Source organism: Sylvia atricapilla, chromosome 3 (assembly GCF_009819655.1).
Source record: "Sylvia atricapilla isolate bSylAtr1 chromosome 3, bSylAtr1.pri, whole genome shotgun sequence".
NCBI lineage: Eukaryota > Metazoa > Chordata > Aves > Passeriformes > Sylviidae > Sylvia > Sylvia atricapilla.
Genome location: NC_089142.1, coordinates 3,388,328 through 3,405,625, shown reverse-complemented (window position 1 = coordinate 3,405,625; position 17,298 = coordinate 3,388,328). Strand labels below are relative to the sequence as shown.

The 17,298-nt window shown below is 50.8% G+C and overlaps 1 protein-coding gene across 1 annotated transcript; it reads left to right on the top strand.

Annotated features, from left to right (window-relative positions):
• Positions 1–384: 384 nt before the first annotated feature.
• On the top strand, positions 385–14,759 carry PAQR8 (progestin and adipoQ receptor family member 8). The gene is made up of 2 exons (XM_066314642.1): positions 385–448; positions 10,025–14,759. The coding sequence occupies exon 2, from the start codon at positions 10,069–10,071 to the stop codon at positions 11,125–11,127; it is 1,059 nt and encodes a 352-aa protein (XP_066170739.1). The 5' UTR covers positions 385–448; positions 10,025–10,068; the 3' UTR covers positions 11,128–14,759.
• Positions 14,760–17,298: the final 2,539 nt, after the last annotated feature.

Genomic DNA, 17,298 nt, shown 5'->3' with positions numbered 1-17,298 from the left:
GACATTGGAAGGAGCTGCCCAGAAGGTGCTGGAGGTGTCCAAGGAACAGGACGCGGCACTCAGCGCTGGGGACCGATCACAGGTTGGACTCGATGACCTCGGAGATCTCTCCGGACCTGAACGGTTCTGTCAATCTGTGACTTTACACCCCTCTCCCGGATGTGTCACCGGGCTCTCCTCTGCACCCACAGCGGCTGACGGGCTCTGGGTGGAGCGGCGGGTCAGAGCGGGGCTTTGTCGGGCCGGGCTGGGCCGGGCTCGGTCCGCGGGGCCAGCCCGGGGCGGGGCGGGGCGCGCATGCGCGGGTGGCCGCGGGGGCTCCCGGAGGCGGCGGCCCCGGGACTCGGCGGCGGGACGGGGGAGGAGGGAGCGGCCACCGAGGGGACACTGAGAGCCGACACTGAGAGCGGCGAGTGCGGCACGGGAGAGCCGGCACTGGGTGCGGGAGGTGAGTGCGGCCACTGAGTGCGGGCACTGCGGGAGGTGGAGAGCGGGCGATCCATCGCCGCGGTCCTCTTCTCTGCGCCCGGGACACCCAGCCGAGGGTCCCCAGCGAGCTCCCGGTGCGCTCCGGGGTCCCCGCGCGGGTACCGCCGCTCCTGCATCCCCGCCGTGCCGGGAGCATCCTTCCCTGCGGGGAAAGCGGGATGCCGGGATGGGTGCGGGGGAAGGTCGGTGTGCGGTACCTGGTCCTTGCAGGCACCCCTGGGATGCGGGAGGATGCGGGATCTTTCCCTCTGTGCCACGCACAATTGTGGTTCATCAAGCCGGGCTTGATCCAGTGGTCAGGTGGGTGCTGGGAGAGAGCTTAAGGAGGGCAGGGATGAGCAGAGAGACACGGATTTTGCCTTAAATTCCCCCGCTACCGGTATCTCAAGGGCTTCCTGAAGGAGAGAGGTGGGCAGTGGTTTTCCTCGGTGTTTGTTTGAAATGGCTGTGGGCGGATTTTCCTTGAATGACTTTGACACCCGGGGAGCTCTGGGGGCCACGGGAAGGAGATGCATAGTTCAGCCGTGAGCTGAGAGAAGAACCAGCTCCCGGTGTTTGCCTTGGAGCTGCCGCCTGCTCCTTTGCAGACACAAGCTGGGGCGCGTCTCCAAAGGGTCACCAAAGGGTTGTTCCCTGCTGATCTTCTCCGGGACGCTTCGGGGTCATGTCCCCCCTGTGTCCCCTCTGGATTTTTTCCTGGCTGAAAACACCACAAGCACATAACTTTTTTTTTTTTTTACTTTTTTTTTGTTTTTGGTGGGGGGGTGGTCTGTGGTCGGTGTGGAGGAAGGAAGTGTTGTGAACAGTCTTAAAGTGTTCTGGTTTTCTTCAACACAAATATATAGATGTATGAACTCAGGTAAACATTTAACAGTTGTTTGTTTGGTGTCAGACCAATTCCTCTCTGGTGTGAGCAGGGTTGGGTATGGATCATCCAGTAGCTGTGCCTAGGTGGCTTTGACTCGGGCACACAGGTTTTTACTGGGATGGAGAGATGCACTTGTTGTGGGATGCTGTGGGATTGTGGCTTCAGAGCTGGGAAATTATTTACATATCAGTAGTTGGAGGATCTTGGGGTGGGATGAGGCTTGGAGCATCCTGCTCTAGTGGAAGGTGTCCCTGCCCATGGCAGGAGGGTTGGAACGAGGTGAGCCTTAAGGTCCTTTCCAACCCAAAACATTTTAGGATTCCAGGACAGTTTGCTGCGGATTAGGATGAAGAGTGTAATGCTGCCCTGGCAGCAGTAGTTGAAAAAAAGCAAAGTTACGGAAAGGTCATGAAAAAGGATGAATCCAGCAGGTCTGAAGTCTGTTTTTGCCCTCTGCCAGGGCAGGGAGGGGACAGGTAGCCATGAATTCTGAATTCTAGCAGCAGACTATGCTCCTGCCTTGGGATGCTGTGGTGATCCGTGCTGCAAACAATTCCTTGAAACCCACTCAAGGCTCATCAGGCCAAACCACACAGTTGCACATTTCCTCCCACGCAGCTGGGGAAGCTGTGGGTTAACAGCCCTGCAACCCTGCAGGATTTTCTGTTGCCTGGGCATTAATTGCTTTTATTTGTTTACGCTGAAGCTGCAGCCGCAGCCTGTGGCCAAGCAGACGGCTGTGTCCCTGTGGATGCAGGGAGGGATGGCAGAGAGGGATGGCTGTGCCAGCAAGGCTGGGGACAAGGGAGGTGCCACCACTAGGTCACATGGCTGAGCTTGCTGCTACTTGCACATCTTGAGTCAGGCACCAGCTTAATTTTTTATTTGCCAGTTTACAGGGTGACCCTTGCTCATGGGGTTAGTGGCCCTTCCATCGCATAAACAATTAATCATTAGTAAATTCCAGAAGAATAAATACCCAGCGAGGCTGCTGGAGGCTGCAGCTGTACAGATGCCATGCCTTATAAGCTTCATCCTTCTCAGAATAATGGAATGGTTTGGGTTGGAAGGGACATTAAAGATGATCCAGTTCCAACGCCCTGCCACAAGCAGAGACACCTTCTACTATCCCAGGTTGTTCCAAGCCCCGTCCAACGGGCCTTGGACACTTCCAGGTAGTAAGGGGAAGCTTGCTCCCAGCTCCTTCCCACCCTCCAAGCCCCACCAAATCCTTGGAATTGGGTAGTGTTCTAAGCAAGTGAATGAAGCAAGCCTTTTTGTGGAGGGTTTTGTGGAGGGTTCTGCCATCTGGCTCTTCCTTGGAGCTTTGTAGCCTCCAGGAAGAGCATCACTTCTGTCACTGCAAACCTAGAACCTGGCTGGGAGAGGCCATGGGGTTAAATGGGACGAGGTCCTGGATGGGGACAAAGGCATTTAGTGCAGGGGAGAGGAGAGCTCGTGGCTCCATGGGGTTGGCACAGGGCTGCAGTCTCTCTCTCTCTGGCAGAACCTCCTCTCTGCCCGCAGCAGCCGCAGGGCTCTGCATGATTTACATACATTTTTTTCGAGTGACCAAAGCTCTAAAATCCGCAGCCTTAAAAAAAAAAAAAAAAAAGCTTTTGTGCGAGAGGCTTTTGTGGATGACAGCAAAGCTGAGCAGCCTCAGCCCAAAGGTTCTTTTGGGAATGATTTGAACCCACAAACAGCACACAGCCACTCTGGTTTGGTCGCTCTGCCTGCAGGCAGATGGTTCCAGGGTTGTCCCATCAGCAGGTGGATCTGAGCAGGGAGGGATTGGCTGGCTGTTCGAGGTCTCTCTGTGCTAGCAGGAGTTCCCAGTTCTAGATGTGCACTGAAGGAAGATCAGTGCTGAAGGAAATTTAGGAGATGAAAGTGGGATTGCCACTGGGACAAATCCAGGCTCCTTTTTCAGTCAGTGCAGGGGGAAAAACCCTGACATACTTTGCTGGCACAATTCCAGTTTCAGTCCATCAGTGATCTCTGCATGGCTGAATACAGCAGGCAGGGACTGGTGGGGTGGCAGGACCAAGAACATGCCCAGGAGTGTGCTGACACTTCAGCAACCTGATGGCTGTAGTTTGGGACCTTATCCTGGTCTGGTTTGATTCCTGGTATACTCATCCAGAGATTTCACACCTACCTGAAATCCAGCCCCAAAGCATCAGGTGCTGTGTTGGTTGTGTATGGGGAAAGAAAGTGGTGAGCTGATCCGGAAAGCACAAACAGCAAAGGACAAGTGAGATCAAGAAGAAAGGATGCAGAATATTACCTCACTGTCGACCTAACTTTGATACAGGGGGAGTGGATTTGCCAGAGGAGGGAATTCTCAGCCAGGGTCTGGGAGTAGAATTAGTGAATATTAACTGGTGGTGCAGGTGGTTTGTTTTTTTTTTTTTTTTTTTTTTTGGGGGGGGGGGGTTGTAGTTTGTTTTGGTTGGGTTTGGTTTGGGTTTTTGGTTTTGTTTTGTTTTGTTTTTTGTTCAGGATTATTGGCTGTGTTATCAGCAGCATCACCAAACTCTAACTCAGTTAGGCATGAGGAAACTGCAGCTGTGCTATCACAGCAAACCAGAACTGTGCTATTCCCTAGCATGGTTTGGGAGATAGCACAGTCCAGGAGTTGTTCCTGGCTGACAGTTTGCATGTGGCCACGCATTTGAGGGGTGCAGCGGCACAGGAATGGCCAAGCCAGCCCAGAGATCTCTGAGAACCTGATGTTATGAAAATTAACCCCCCACTTTGCATGTGATGCTCGGACTCTCAAAATAAAGCCATCAGCCTCATCTAACCTTTGCTTTCCTAACTTTGGGGTTTCATTCCCCTGCTTTGCTCCCCCAAACACCACAGGTTCTCAGGGGTGCCCCCCTTTTGTTGGGATGCTTTGCTGCAGGGATGTGGCATTTGCCAGCAGCTTTGTTTTGCTCTGTGCCCTCCGAGCACAGCGTTCCCTGCGCTGGCTCCGCTGCTCTCATCCCCTGGCCCCATCCCAAAGCTCAGGCAACGCTGAGCCCATGTCAAGAGGCACTTGCTGCTCAGCACAGCTCAGCTGGCTGCTGGCCCAGCTGGCTTCCAGGCCAGGAATTGCAGGGGAGCTGACACTGCCATGGCTTCCGTGGGGGATCCTGCCACCTCCCGCTGGCTTTCATGGCTCATCTCCCAGCATCACGGGACGTTCGTTTCCTGAGGGATACAAGCCTGGACAAACCCTGCTTGGGCTGCACACTCTGTGTGTGTGTGTGTATAGAAAAGGGGAGAATTTCAGCCATCTTCTTTTCTTTTAAATTTTCCGCGAGCTTATTTTGACCTTTTTTCTTAACAGATCAGGTTAAGTCACCCCCTGCAGTAAATCATGTGGCATCACCTTTTACCTTCCAGAACATCCCAACCTGTGCAGGTCCCTGTTGGAGGAGTAACAGGCTTATGTAGATCTAACAGGGTACCTGAGTGCCTTGAGGGAAATAAAATCTTCTATGCAGTGCACTGTCAAATAGTCCCAGCACTGCCCAGAGCATTAGGAGCACAATATCTCATTTCCATCAGGCAGATGAGGACTGATATCCCCATTTCATAGATGAGGAAGTGTAAACCCAGTTTACAGAAGCCGCAAGCACCTGGCTTCTCTCTGGTTGTGGGGATTTCGGCTTTTTTGATGCTGGAGTATAGATAAGTCCTTCACACCCTGCTGGCTGCCCTGGCAGAGCTGGTTCCTGGCACAAACCATGAAATCACAGAGTGGTTGGGGTTGGGAGGGGCATTAAAGCTTTTCCAATTCACTTCCCCCTGCCATGGACAGGGACACCTTCCCCTGTCCCAGTTTGCTCCAAACCCTGTCCAGCCTGGCCTTGGACACTTCTGGGGATCCAGGGGCAGCCACAGCTTCTCTGGGCAGCCTGTGTTGGTTGTAAATCCCATGTAAATCCCAGTAACTCCCCACAGAAGGGATCTGAGCTCTGGATGTTCCTGCTGCAGTCTGGAGGAATTTTGGCACCTAAATCTGTGGGAGGAGAAGGAAGCAGGTAATACCAAGACTTCCCAAGACTGCTGCTTGAGCCAGTCCATGGTCTCTTATTTTCTCAGCTCTGGAGGGGCCTTTCCAAAACTCGGGGCTGAATGGGGTGGATGAGCTGGCACTGTGCTCCCAGGATGGTCTTTCAAAGTTTTCTCCAGCCTTTCAGAATGTTTTAATTACAGGAGGAGATGTTTGTGCTCAGGGAGAACCAGCCTTCAGGGTTTAGGATGGGGCTTATCAAGTGCATCTGAACTGGGTGCAGCCCTGGTGCAGTTCCCAAAGCTGAACTGCTGCCTGCCATCCTGGTGCAGTAGGAACTGTGACACCAAAGTTAACCACACGTAGGAAGGGGTCACAATTAAACCCCAAGCCTCAAAAATCCCCCTGGGACTTTTGCTCAACTGCCAGAAGAGAGGAATTCAGGCATTAATCACCTGCACCTCTCCAAAACAAAACAGTCTGTTGGCCACTGCTGGTTTTTTCATGCTGTCCACAACCACTTTTGTTTTTTCTCCTGTTTTAAATGCCGTGCATTTATTAAAGACTTCCCCAAAGCTGAGTACCCCCGGTCCTCCCTGCTTTATTTACCAGGAATTACTGCCTTTTTGGAAGCCTCTGTAAACCTCTGATGCCTGAATACCAGTCTGCAAGCAAATCTATCACACTGGTCCTGCCTCAACCCCAGACAGTGAACTCGGGGGCCAGACCGGTGGGAAAATCGACAGTACTCTGTAGGAAATTTTCTCATTCAAACCCTTCCATCAGACTGTGACCAAAAAGCAAAAGAGCTGGGAAAAAGCTCGGGTTTCCAATTACCCTCTTCAAAAGGGAGAGAAAAATTGGAACAGGATCGTTCTCCTCCTGTGCCGGGAGTTTTTATTGTGGATGTAATGATCCTGCCTGGCCATCATCCACGCCCTCCTTCTCGCCTTGCAGCTCCCTCCCTGAACAAACGATACTTGGTTGCTTTTAATTGGAAGCAGCCAAAATAACTGAATCCCCCGGAGATGGGGGTGAGGACGGAATCTCAACGAGACACCTCGCCGATGAATGTGGCTTTCAGCTGCTCCTACACCCCCGTGAAGGGAAAAGAATAGGGGCTCTGTGAAAGCGAAACAGCCAGTGCTGACCTTGGGTTTCTGGGTTGGTGTTTTTTTTTGTTGTTGTTGTTTTTTATTTTCTCTTTCTCTCTCTTTTCTAACGTGGATTGCTCGTCACTTTGTCCCAGCACATGATGGCTGGAAACTGCCAACTTGTTCTCACTCGCTCCTATCACAAGGTTTGAAATAAGCAGGCTACCAGGTTCCTGATTCAGCGCTGTTCAGCCCGGCATCAGATGTGTTTCTTGTGATTTCAGACTATTAATTTAAAAATCTCTGCCCCTCGCAGCCTGTTTAAAACTGGCATTTTCCAGCTCTGAAAGCCTGCCTGGAATAATCTGTGCCGTCAGGGAGATGTGCAGTGCCCAGGCTCGCTGCATGCCCTGAGCTCTGGGGATGAGAGACTGTGGCAAAATCCTGGCACGGGCACGAGCGGTGCCAGCCGGAGCCAGGCTGTGCCTGGGACAGAAGCTGCCTGTCTCTCTCACACCCTTGTCAGCATGCAAAGCAGGCAGGCCATGGACTGCATTCCCATGTTTTTCAGTTCCCAGGCTCAATTGCCACCCTCCTATGTGTTGCCTTTGCTCTTTACGTGCACTTTTCAGCAGGTTTCTCTGCAGCAGATGAGCACTGACTCTGCTGTCTTGGAGCTGGTCTCTTGGGCAGGTCTGTGCCCTCTTGGACCTGGTTTTCAGTTCCCATTGTGCTGGGGTTTGCTCTGGCATTACTCTGTGTTCTCTAAGATATAAGGAACTTCAGCATGTCCTTTCTTCTTCTAGCTCACCATCATGATCATGGAATCATAGAATTCCAGAATGGTCTGCGTTGGAAAGATCATTTTGTTCCAACTCCTCTGCCATGGGCAGGAAATGTTTCTTCCCTGTGAAGATGATGAGGCCATGACACAGGTTGCCCAGAGAAGCTGGTGGTTGCTCTATCCCTGGAAGTGTCCAAGGTTGGATGGGGCTTGGAGCAACCTGGGATAGTGGAAGGTGTCCCTGCCCATGGCAGGAGATTGGAACGAGATGATCTTTGATATCCTATCCATGCGAAACCACTCCACAATTCCATGATTTATGAAAGAGCTCCATTAGCTACAAAAAGCCAGAATAGACTGGCTGTACACTGGAACAGGGCAGAGCAAGTGTTGCCTTCTTTCACACCGTGCCCTCACAGGAGTGCCCCAAAGTCAAAATTTGCCTCACCTCCCTAAATTTTGGCATGTAACTCCACAGGGATACACAACCTGCTGAATGAACTGCATATCCCATCATAGCTGAGGACCCTGCAGACCCTTAGGACAGAAACAAAGTCCTTATGAATGTGCACATTAACTCCCCAGCAAGTGTGCTCTCTTCAGCATATAGTTTCACACATCTGTGAAACTAAAACAGCATTTCCAGGGACGATTTTTGCGTTCTGTGGCTAAGGCAGCTCCATCAAACACAGGAGACAAAGTCCCCTGAGGCAAACAGAGAAAAAAACCTCCAGCTTTGGGAAATGCTAAGGGAGAAAACCTAGGCAGTGTAGGGCAGAAAGAATTTTTTGGAAAATGAAACCTAATTATGACAGTTCCCCTCTGCTAGAATACAGAAGCAACATGAAAATATTTTGTCTCTTATCAGATGCTTTGGGTTTCTACAGGAAGTGAGACTTGCTGCCTGGCTGAGAGTCTGCTCTGACTTTGCTCTTTGTGCAGTCTCAGCCTGGGACTGCCAGGTCCCACCTCTCTGCTTTCAGAAACTCTCACATGGTGTTTAACACTGTCCTGTCCTCTGTATCACAGCCTACTAGGGGTCTCCCATCATAGAATCACAGACTGGTTTGGGTTGGAAGGGATCCTAAAGCTCCTCTAGTTCCAGCCCCCTGCCCTGGTCAGGGACACCTTCACTAGACCAGGTGCCCACAAAAACTATTGGTGTGTCACCTCTGGACACAGCTGGTATTTCATGTAACAGGAAAAAAATTGGCTCTTTTCCACACTCAGGCAAAATACTTATTTGTGTTTCCTTTTTTTTTTTTTTTTCTACCTCCATCCTCCGTAGCTCCAGTTGTGTGCATATAAGCTTAGGAGACAGATTCTGCTCCTGCAAACTTGTGTGTGTTGGTTTCACAGGAGTAACTGCGGCCTTGCACAGTCTGGTGGGGCCCCTTAGCACCAACTTCAGCTCAACATGGGCATTTTGATGAATTCTCCTCTGTTTTGTATGACACAAACACCAGCAGGGAAGAGAGGTATCTAGGTTATTGGGAAACAGGGGGTATTGGGAATTAATTGAATACCAGGAGTTGTTCTCCACACATTGAGATCCTGCTGTGCCCTGAATCTGAATCTTGCCAGCCAGAGCTTAGCAAGTCTGGAGGTTACTGAGGAGCAGAGCAGGCAGAGGAGTGCCCAGAACTGGGTTTGGCTGCTCTGAGTGTCCAGGGACTTCTCTGGCAGTGCCTCAGCATTGGCTCTGTGCTTCCATTGGCTCCCAAAGCTCTGATGTTGTACCCGAACTGCAGCCAGCTTGGATGTGAAGCCTCTCATTTCTTCAGTTCTTCTCAGTCCTGATGCTTCTTACTTGTGGAGGGATGAGGGCTGCAGGTTTGGGTCTGTAGATTTCTCCACGTCTCCCTCTGCCATACTCACTACAATAACCCATTGACAAGCTGTGTGACAGGGAAGCTTGAGTTTCTTTGCAGCCTCCATGGTTTGATTGGGATCCTCTTAACTCATGTGCAGACAGGCTGGTTATTCCTTAGATTAATATTTACATCCCAGTTTTGTCCCTGAACATTTTGTTCTGGGGTGAAAAATCACCTTCATAAATCATCAGATGCTTTCTTGCCAGCTAACTGCTTCCTGCAGCCCCTTGTTGGCAGTTTGTGGCTCCTGAACACGCTCCAAGCTGAGTGCCTGAGGAAGTGGGGAGGAAGGGCAGGCTTGTGACATTGCTATCCCATCTAATGCTGGCTGACCTGCAGGGAACAGGGCTCTGCCATCCTCCTCTGTGCTGAATTTAGGTCAGGAAACAGATACCCTGGGAATCTGGTACTCCCTCAGACCCTTCTCTAACTTTTCAGGACATCTGGTACCCCTAAAGTTGACTATATTCGTAGAATCATGGAATGGTTTGGGTTGGAAGGGACTTGAAACACCATCTTGACCCAACACTGCCATGGGCAGGGACATCTTCCACTATCCCAGGTTGTTCCAAACCCCATTCAACCTGCCCTTGGATGCTTCCAGGGATTCAGGGGCTTCTCTGGGCAACCTGTGCCAGGTCCTCACCACCCTCACAGGGAAAAACTCCTTATCAATATCCCATCTATCCCTGCCCTCTGGCAGTGGGAAGCCATTCCCTGTGTCCTGCCCATCCAGGCCCTTGTCCCAAGTCCCTCTCCAGCTGTCTTGGAGTCCATTTAGGCACTGGAAGGTGCTGTAAGGGCCAGCAACTCAATGGTGCCGTGTTTAATCCCAATGGGAATGGCAGCACGCTCTTCTCCTTGGTGCACCACCATTAACGTTTCCTGTTTCTCCCATCCCCACAGGGCAGGCAGACGACGTTCCCTGGCGCGGGGCCGACGGCAGCGGGATGACGGCCATCCTGGAGCGGCTCAGCACGCTGTCCCTCAGCGGGCAGCACCTCAGCCGCCTGCCCCGGCTGCTGGAGGACGGCTTGCCCAAGATGCCGTGCACGGTGAAGGAGTGCGAGGTGCCGCAGCTCTTCCGCGAGCCCTACATCCACAGCGGGTACCGCCCCACCGGCCAGGACTGGCGCTACTACTTCCTCAGCCTCTTCCAGAAGCACAACGAGGTGGTCAACGTGTGGACTCACCTCCTGGCGGCGCTGGCCGTGCTGCTGAGGTTCAAGACGTTTGTGGAGGCTGAGCAGCTGCCGGTGGATGCGTGGTCCTTGCCGTTGCTCATCTTTGTCCTCTCCTCTGTCACCTACCTGACCTGCAGCCTCTTGGCCCACTTGCTGCAGTCCAAGTCAGAGCTGTACCACTACACCTTCTACTTCGTGGACTATGTTGGAGTCAGCATCTATCAGTATGGCAGTGCCCTGGCTCATTTCTACTACAGCTCTGACCAAGCCTGGTACGACAAGTTCTGGCTTTTCTTCCTGCCAGCAGCAGCTTTCTGTGGGTGGTTGTCCTGTGCTGGCTGCTGCTACGCCAAATACCGGTACCGACGGCCTTACCCCATCATGAGGAAGATGTGCCAGGTGATCCCAGCAGGACTGGCTTTCATCCTGGATATCAGTCCCGTGGCTCACCGAGTGGTTGTGTGTCACCTGGGGGGCTGTGAGGAAGATGCTGCTTGGTACCACACGTACCAAATACTGTTTTTCCTTATCAGTGCTTATTTCTTTTCCTGCCCTGTCCCTGAGAAATACTTCCCTGGCTCCTGTGATATTGTTGGCCACGCCCACCAGATCTTCCACACCTTCCTGGCCATCTGCACACTGTCACAGCTGGAGGCCATTCTTTTGGATTACAAGAACAGGCAGGAGATTTTCCTGAAGAGACACGGGCCTTTCACCGTTTATCTCTCCTGCATCTCTTTTTTTGGCTTGGTGGCCTGTAGTGCCATCACAGCTTACATCTTGCGAGGCAAGATCAAGGCCAGCCTGGCTAAAAAGGACTCCTGAGAGTCATGGACGTGACAGGCATGACATCACCAGAGAAAAACAAGGGGGCATAACGTACTAGAGACATGACTGTCTTATTTGCCTAACATGCCGTGACTAACCAGGACCCTGGATTCAGATGGAGGGCTGGACACTTCATGCTGGATGCATTTTCACAGCAGGGATTGCCTTTTGCCATCCAGGGGGGACATGGAGTGTTTTAAGCCAGAACAAGTCACTGAACCAAGGATGCTGGAATAGGCAGAGGTTCCTTGCTCGTTCTGGTAGAGCTGTGGGTGAGACCTTGCTGAAGGTCAGGGAGGGCAGCCTGGAGGCTGTGGGACTGTAGAAGGGAGTGCCAGGGCTCACAACGGCGTGAGGACCATAGCTGGATATGATGACCTCTCTGGGTTTTGACATATCTGTGTGAGAACTGTTCCTATCAAAGGCAGTAGGAAGGTTTTGGGAAGTCTGTGTTTCTGGGATTCAGGTGTGAGGGCATGTGTGGCACAGTGGCTGTTAGAATCCTTTTCCTGCTCCAGCCAGGTTCTCTCTGTGCTCCCCTTGTCAAGTGTGTCAATGCCAGGTCACTTAGATGCCTTTGGGAAAACAGCTTTGGAGATCCAGGCTTGACCTGGGGTCCTCTGACCTGGGGACCAACTGGGTCTGTGTCATCTGTCTAGGTAGTCTGACCAACCTCTAGCAATGTCCATGAAATGCAGAATAACTTGGATGTGATCTGTTTGATACAGGAAAAGCTGTGCTCCTCCAACAGCACTGCTGTGGTCACGGCCAAAAGGGTGTGAAGGAGAAGGAGTCTTTATTCCCCTCTTAATGGTGCTTTGTGTGCTTGGTGAGCATAGTGGGAAAGCTGACCTTGAAGCTGCAGGGTTGCTGTTCTATGACCAGTCAGGTTGTGACTCTGGCATGTTTTTACCGGTATTAGATGAAGGTGGAACAGCCAAAGGCAGGAACAGGGTGACAACATTAGGGTCCTGCACAACCTCAGGATGGATTTGTCCTTGGGACTTGGTGATCCTCGTGTGGAGTAGCAAAATAGTGGTCAGGGTCATTTAACGTCTTTGGGTCACTCCTGTCTAAGGTAACAAAGACTGGATTACAGTGTCCCCCACTAGAAGAGTTTATTCTGTGCTTGCCTTGGGGGAATATTGAACATGGAGCCACCAAGGAGCTTTAAGTCCTTGCTGAAACCAAGGAACCATGGGATCTATCCAAGCCACGGATTTGTCTCACTGAACCCAAGGGCAGGCAATTGAATTGTGATTGCTGGTTCTGAGCAGGCAGAGTGTAGGGTTGGGGATATGGTTGGTGAGGACAAGCACTGATTTCTGCACTTCATCTGTGTTTTAGCTCTTGAGGTGTGTGTGTGTTCATGTTCCATGCGTGTACATGGGATTTGTCACCCAGAAAGGCTTTGCCTTGGGATTTTATATCTGCAGAGCCTCCTAGTTTGGTTAAGATTATTCTGAAGGAAACAGTGCTGTCCTGCTGGAGGAGCAAGGTGGGCCAGACAACAGATTTGTTAATAGGTGGTGGAAAACAGACACGTAGATAGGTACTTTGCTGGTCCTGTGTTTAGTAGGTAAATCTGAAACTCATGGCCCTGTAGAAAATGAAATACAGAGGGATTTGTAAATTAAATACAAATGGAGAGGGAAGTAAGTTTGGAGTATAGGAGAAGAAATCATAGGAAAACCTTCAGGAGGTCATCAAGTCCACCCTTTCTCATCAGTCCTGGCCTCAGCTTAGAAATTAATTACTTAATTTCATAGGGTGTTTTAGATGGTACAGCCATGCTGACCTAGCAGAAAATCTGCCTCAGGGGAGATGCCAAGCAGAGGTGGTCCCACTTGCACCTCACTCAACCTCTTCCCATGCACAGAAGCTCATCTCACCACAGAGCGGAGTGAGTGCCGGGAGAGGGACCGTTAGGAAACCAATCCTACTGAAAAAATGTCAGTAATTTTCAGCTGGTTTTAACTCTGAGCCAGCTCACTTGGACGATGCAGCTGCTGGCAGGGAAGGGCTGGAGTGGAGGCCAGCAGCAGTTCCTCCCTGCATGGCAGCTGGCTGCTCAACTCACTCAGCTGTACTGATGGACTGCTCCCTCCATGGCCTCTGGCTTTGTTTGTGGGTCTCCTCCCAGTTTGAGAAAAGGCTTCCAGTGGGAGCAGATTTTTCTCTGACAGCCTAATTTGCCTTGGTTTTGTGGTAGGTAAGGCAGAACAAGGCACTGGGTGTGGAGCTGGCTGGATAGTATCAGTGGCTTCCTGTGTGGAAAGAGGTAAATCAGGCTGGTCCAGAGCTCGTTCCTGGGATAAAACAGAGAAGGATTTGGCATGGCTGATAATAGCAAACCTGCTCTGCTGCTACCTGGAGTTATACTGGTACCAAAGGAAGGGATCACCCAGGTGTCCCCTTCTCTGAGGCTTTGAAAACAGACGACATGCCCTGCCCTTGTCAAAGGAGGGCGAGTATGGTAATTCCATCTCATTCAGGGACAGGGAGAGGAGCTGACATGGCTTTTCCAAGGTACTTAGGATCATCTCCTCCCTGGCTGAGCAGAAGTGACACTTCTCTGGAGCAGTGGTGTGACAGAGGAGGTGTTTTTGCACACTCCCACGTTTCCCCTCAGTGAAGCCGCTCCCATCTCCACGTGGCCCTGCACTCCCACCTGGAGCCGACCTCCTGGTTACCATGATGGGTGGAGTGGGCAGGATCTACAACACAGACCTGTGCTGCTGTGAGGATGCGCCCTTGTGTCACAAGGGGCTCACCAACACTGGAGCTTCCTTCATCCCTGTCTCCATCCTCCTCCTCCTCCTCTTCCTCCAACCAGCTTCTTTCGTTCTTTCATCCTTGTGCTTTATGCACGTGGCTGCCTTCCTGGGCAGACCCCACATGCTGCAGTCTGCTGGATCTCAGCTGGGAAGTGGCTGTGGAAGCTTTGCCAGTGATCCAGAAGACACCAGAGCTGGATCTGGAAAAAGCCAAAGTGCTGCTGTGATAAATGCTCAGCTTGTTTGAGCCCCCCCAGGACCTTCTCCTGGGGCTCACTGCTTGAAGCAGGTCTCCTCCATCCCAGTGTTCCTAAGGAGGCATTCCTGGGAAGAATGTACCAGTGGCCAGGCTTGGTGAAGAGCTGACTGTCAAAGGTTGAGCAGTGTTCCTGCAGATCTTGCAAAACGGGACAGCTCCTGAGAATTCATCCCATTGTGCCTTGTGCTATTCCTTTTGGGGATTAATCGTGAAGGAACGTGAGGATCAGGGGCAGCCTCTTTGCTGTCTGCTGGTCCGTGGTGGCTCTTAACAGCCAGTTCCCACTGACAGGATTTACTCAGTGTACAGAGCAGGAGGGGAGGATGGAGACAGGTGCCTTCAATTTGTATTTATGCCTAATATGTGTAACAAGGCAAGGACGGGTTCCTCATGTGCCTTGCAATTTATGTCTTTTACTGACAAGATTATTTTTAAACACTGTTTGTTACTAAACAGAAGTACAAAAGAGTTTGTATTTTTTTTCCTTTGGGAAACAGGGAAGGATATGAGTGTTCCTTATTAACCATCCCCTTCCCAACTTCCACCTGCTGACTTGTATTGTTGAAAACATTGACAATATTTTGAGCTTTGTACTGTACTGATCTTTATTTAAAAACCTTAGTAAAAAAAAAAAAATTCTGTCAAAGCAAAACAATTGGTGTGGTGTGAAATTCCCAAATGCACAAATACAGAAAATTATGAGTCATTAGAAAGAAAAAGGGATAATAATTACAGAGAGGATATATTAGAGTGATAATAATTACAATAATGAACAATAGGGTGTGATTTTATCTGTGCATCTCAAAGCACTTTCAAGGTTTCACGATACCTACTGGATTTCATTTCCTTTCCACAAGGGAAGTGCGGAATGGCTTCTTTGACACTGATTAGAAAAATCTCAGTTCATTCTCCACAATCACAGAAGGGTTGAGTTTGGAAAAGATCTCTGGGGGCCACTTGATCCAACCCTCAGCTCAAGCAGAGTCACCCAGAGCTGTTTGCCCAGGTCCATGTCCAGATGGATTTTGAAATCTCCAAGGATGGCGACTCCATCACCTCTCTGGACAACCTGGGCCAGTGCTCGGCCACCCTCCCAGTAGAAAAGTGTTTCCTGATGTTCAGAGGAACCTCCTGTGTTCTGGTGTGTGCCTATGGCCTCTGGTCCTGGGACCTGGCACAGAGCCTCACCCTGTCCACTTTGCACCCTTCCTTCAGGGATTTATGTACACCTATAAAATCCTTTAAATATTCCCTGACCCAATCCTCTTCCACCAAGGTACATATTCCTTGCTTCAGCCCTTCCCTCTGATCTCAGGGACCAGGGATTCCTGCAGTCTGATGCTGCTGGTAAAGACTGAGGTGTTCTCTGTACCCAGCTCCCACATCTTACTGAGCATTGGGCCCACATTTTCCCTACTCTCCCTTTTGTCACCCTGCATAAACCCTTCTTCCCAAACAGATTCCAGTTAGACTTTGCCTTTCCTCATCCCTGCACACTGATAATGTCTCTGTATTCCTTTCTATCCGTGTCCTTGCTTTCACCTTCTCTCTGCTGCTTCTTTGTTTGAGTTTTTCCAGGAGCTCCCTGTTTATCCATGCAGGCCTGCTGGTATTTTTGCCCAGCTTCCTGCTCATCGGAATGGACTGTTTTTCAGCTTGGAGATGACTCTTCCCAGGCCTCCTTATCCCATGCCACTCTACCAAGGGGATAGAGGCAGAAGTCTGAAGTCTAGTGCTTGATGTTTACCCTTCTCCATTCCTTCAGGATCCTGAGCTCCAGCCAGTTCTGCCTTTGACCTCCATATTCTCAGCAAACCATGGCCGGTGAGTCTGATGTCCAGCAAAGCACCTCTCCTTGTCAGCTCCCCCATCACTTGGAGGAAGGAGTTAGCAGCACTGCATTCCAGAGACCTCCGAGACTACAAATCACAGAATCACAGGAGGGTTTGGGTTGGAAGAGACCTTAAAGATCATCTTGTTCCAACCCCCTGCCATGACCAGGGACACTTTCCACTAGACCAGGTTTCTCAGAGCTCCATCCAACTTGACCTTGAACATTTCCTTGGATAGGGCATCCACAGCTTCTTGGGACACCCAGTGCCAGGGCCTCAAAAACTCCACGCTAAATAATTTCTTCCTAATATCCAATCTAAATCTGCTCTCTGGCTTCACTTTGAAGCCATTCCCCTTTGTCCTGTCACTACATGTTTTTGGAAATAGTCCCTCTCCTTCTTTCCTCTAGGCTCTCTTCAGGGACTGGAAGGCTGCAGTTAGGTTACTCTGAAGCCTTCTCCTCTCCAGGATGAACAATCCCAATTCTCTTGGCATTTCCTCTTAGGAGAGGTGCTCCATCCCTCTTTCGTTGTCCTTCCAGCAGGTATCAGGATGGCTGAAGTCCCCCATGAGGAGCAGGGCCTGCAAAGAGGCAACTGCCCAGTACAGCATCACCCAAACTGGTTACCCCTTGAACCCTTCCCCCGTAAGCTCTCTGTTAGCTCATCATCCATGGAGAATTCCAGGCACTCCAGCTGTTCTCTCACTAAAGGGCAGCTCCCTCTCCTCACCTTTTTGGCTTGTCTGTATCCCTCTGTTGCAACATTCGATTCGTGGGAGCCATCCCATCACACCTTCCTGATCCCAACAGGTTCCTGGCCCTGCAGATGCACCCAGATCTCTGACTCGTCATGCCCAGTCCCCACGCTGCTGGTGTTCTCTACACACACTCCAGAGAGACACCTCAGCACACTGACCTCCCAGATTTAGGGATCCCAGTTTTAGGGATTTCTCCATCATGGTGTTTTGTTGATTTTCTGATCTCTTTCTGTTGTATCACTCCAGGTCCTCAACTCATCAGCTTTATCTGGGAGAGTTGTGTGTGATCACATACACAATTCATCAATTTCTACTGAATTTCAGAACTTAAAGACTCTAGAATATATTTTATTTTTCCAACCAATAACCTTCCTTGCAATTATTGTTTCTTAATATGGCACGCATACCAAGGCTTCTGCAGGTTGTGTTACTACCCACCAGAGGGCGAGTTGTCTCCATCTGTGTCCTCCAGTGCCATGAAAGCGGAGCCCGATAAAGAATTCCTTTTCCCTTTCACGAGTAGATAGGAGGGAGTTGGAG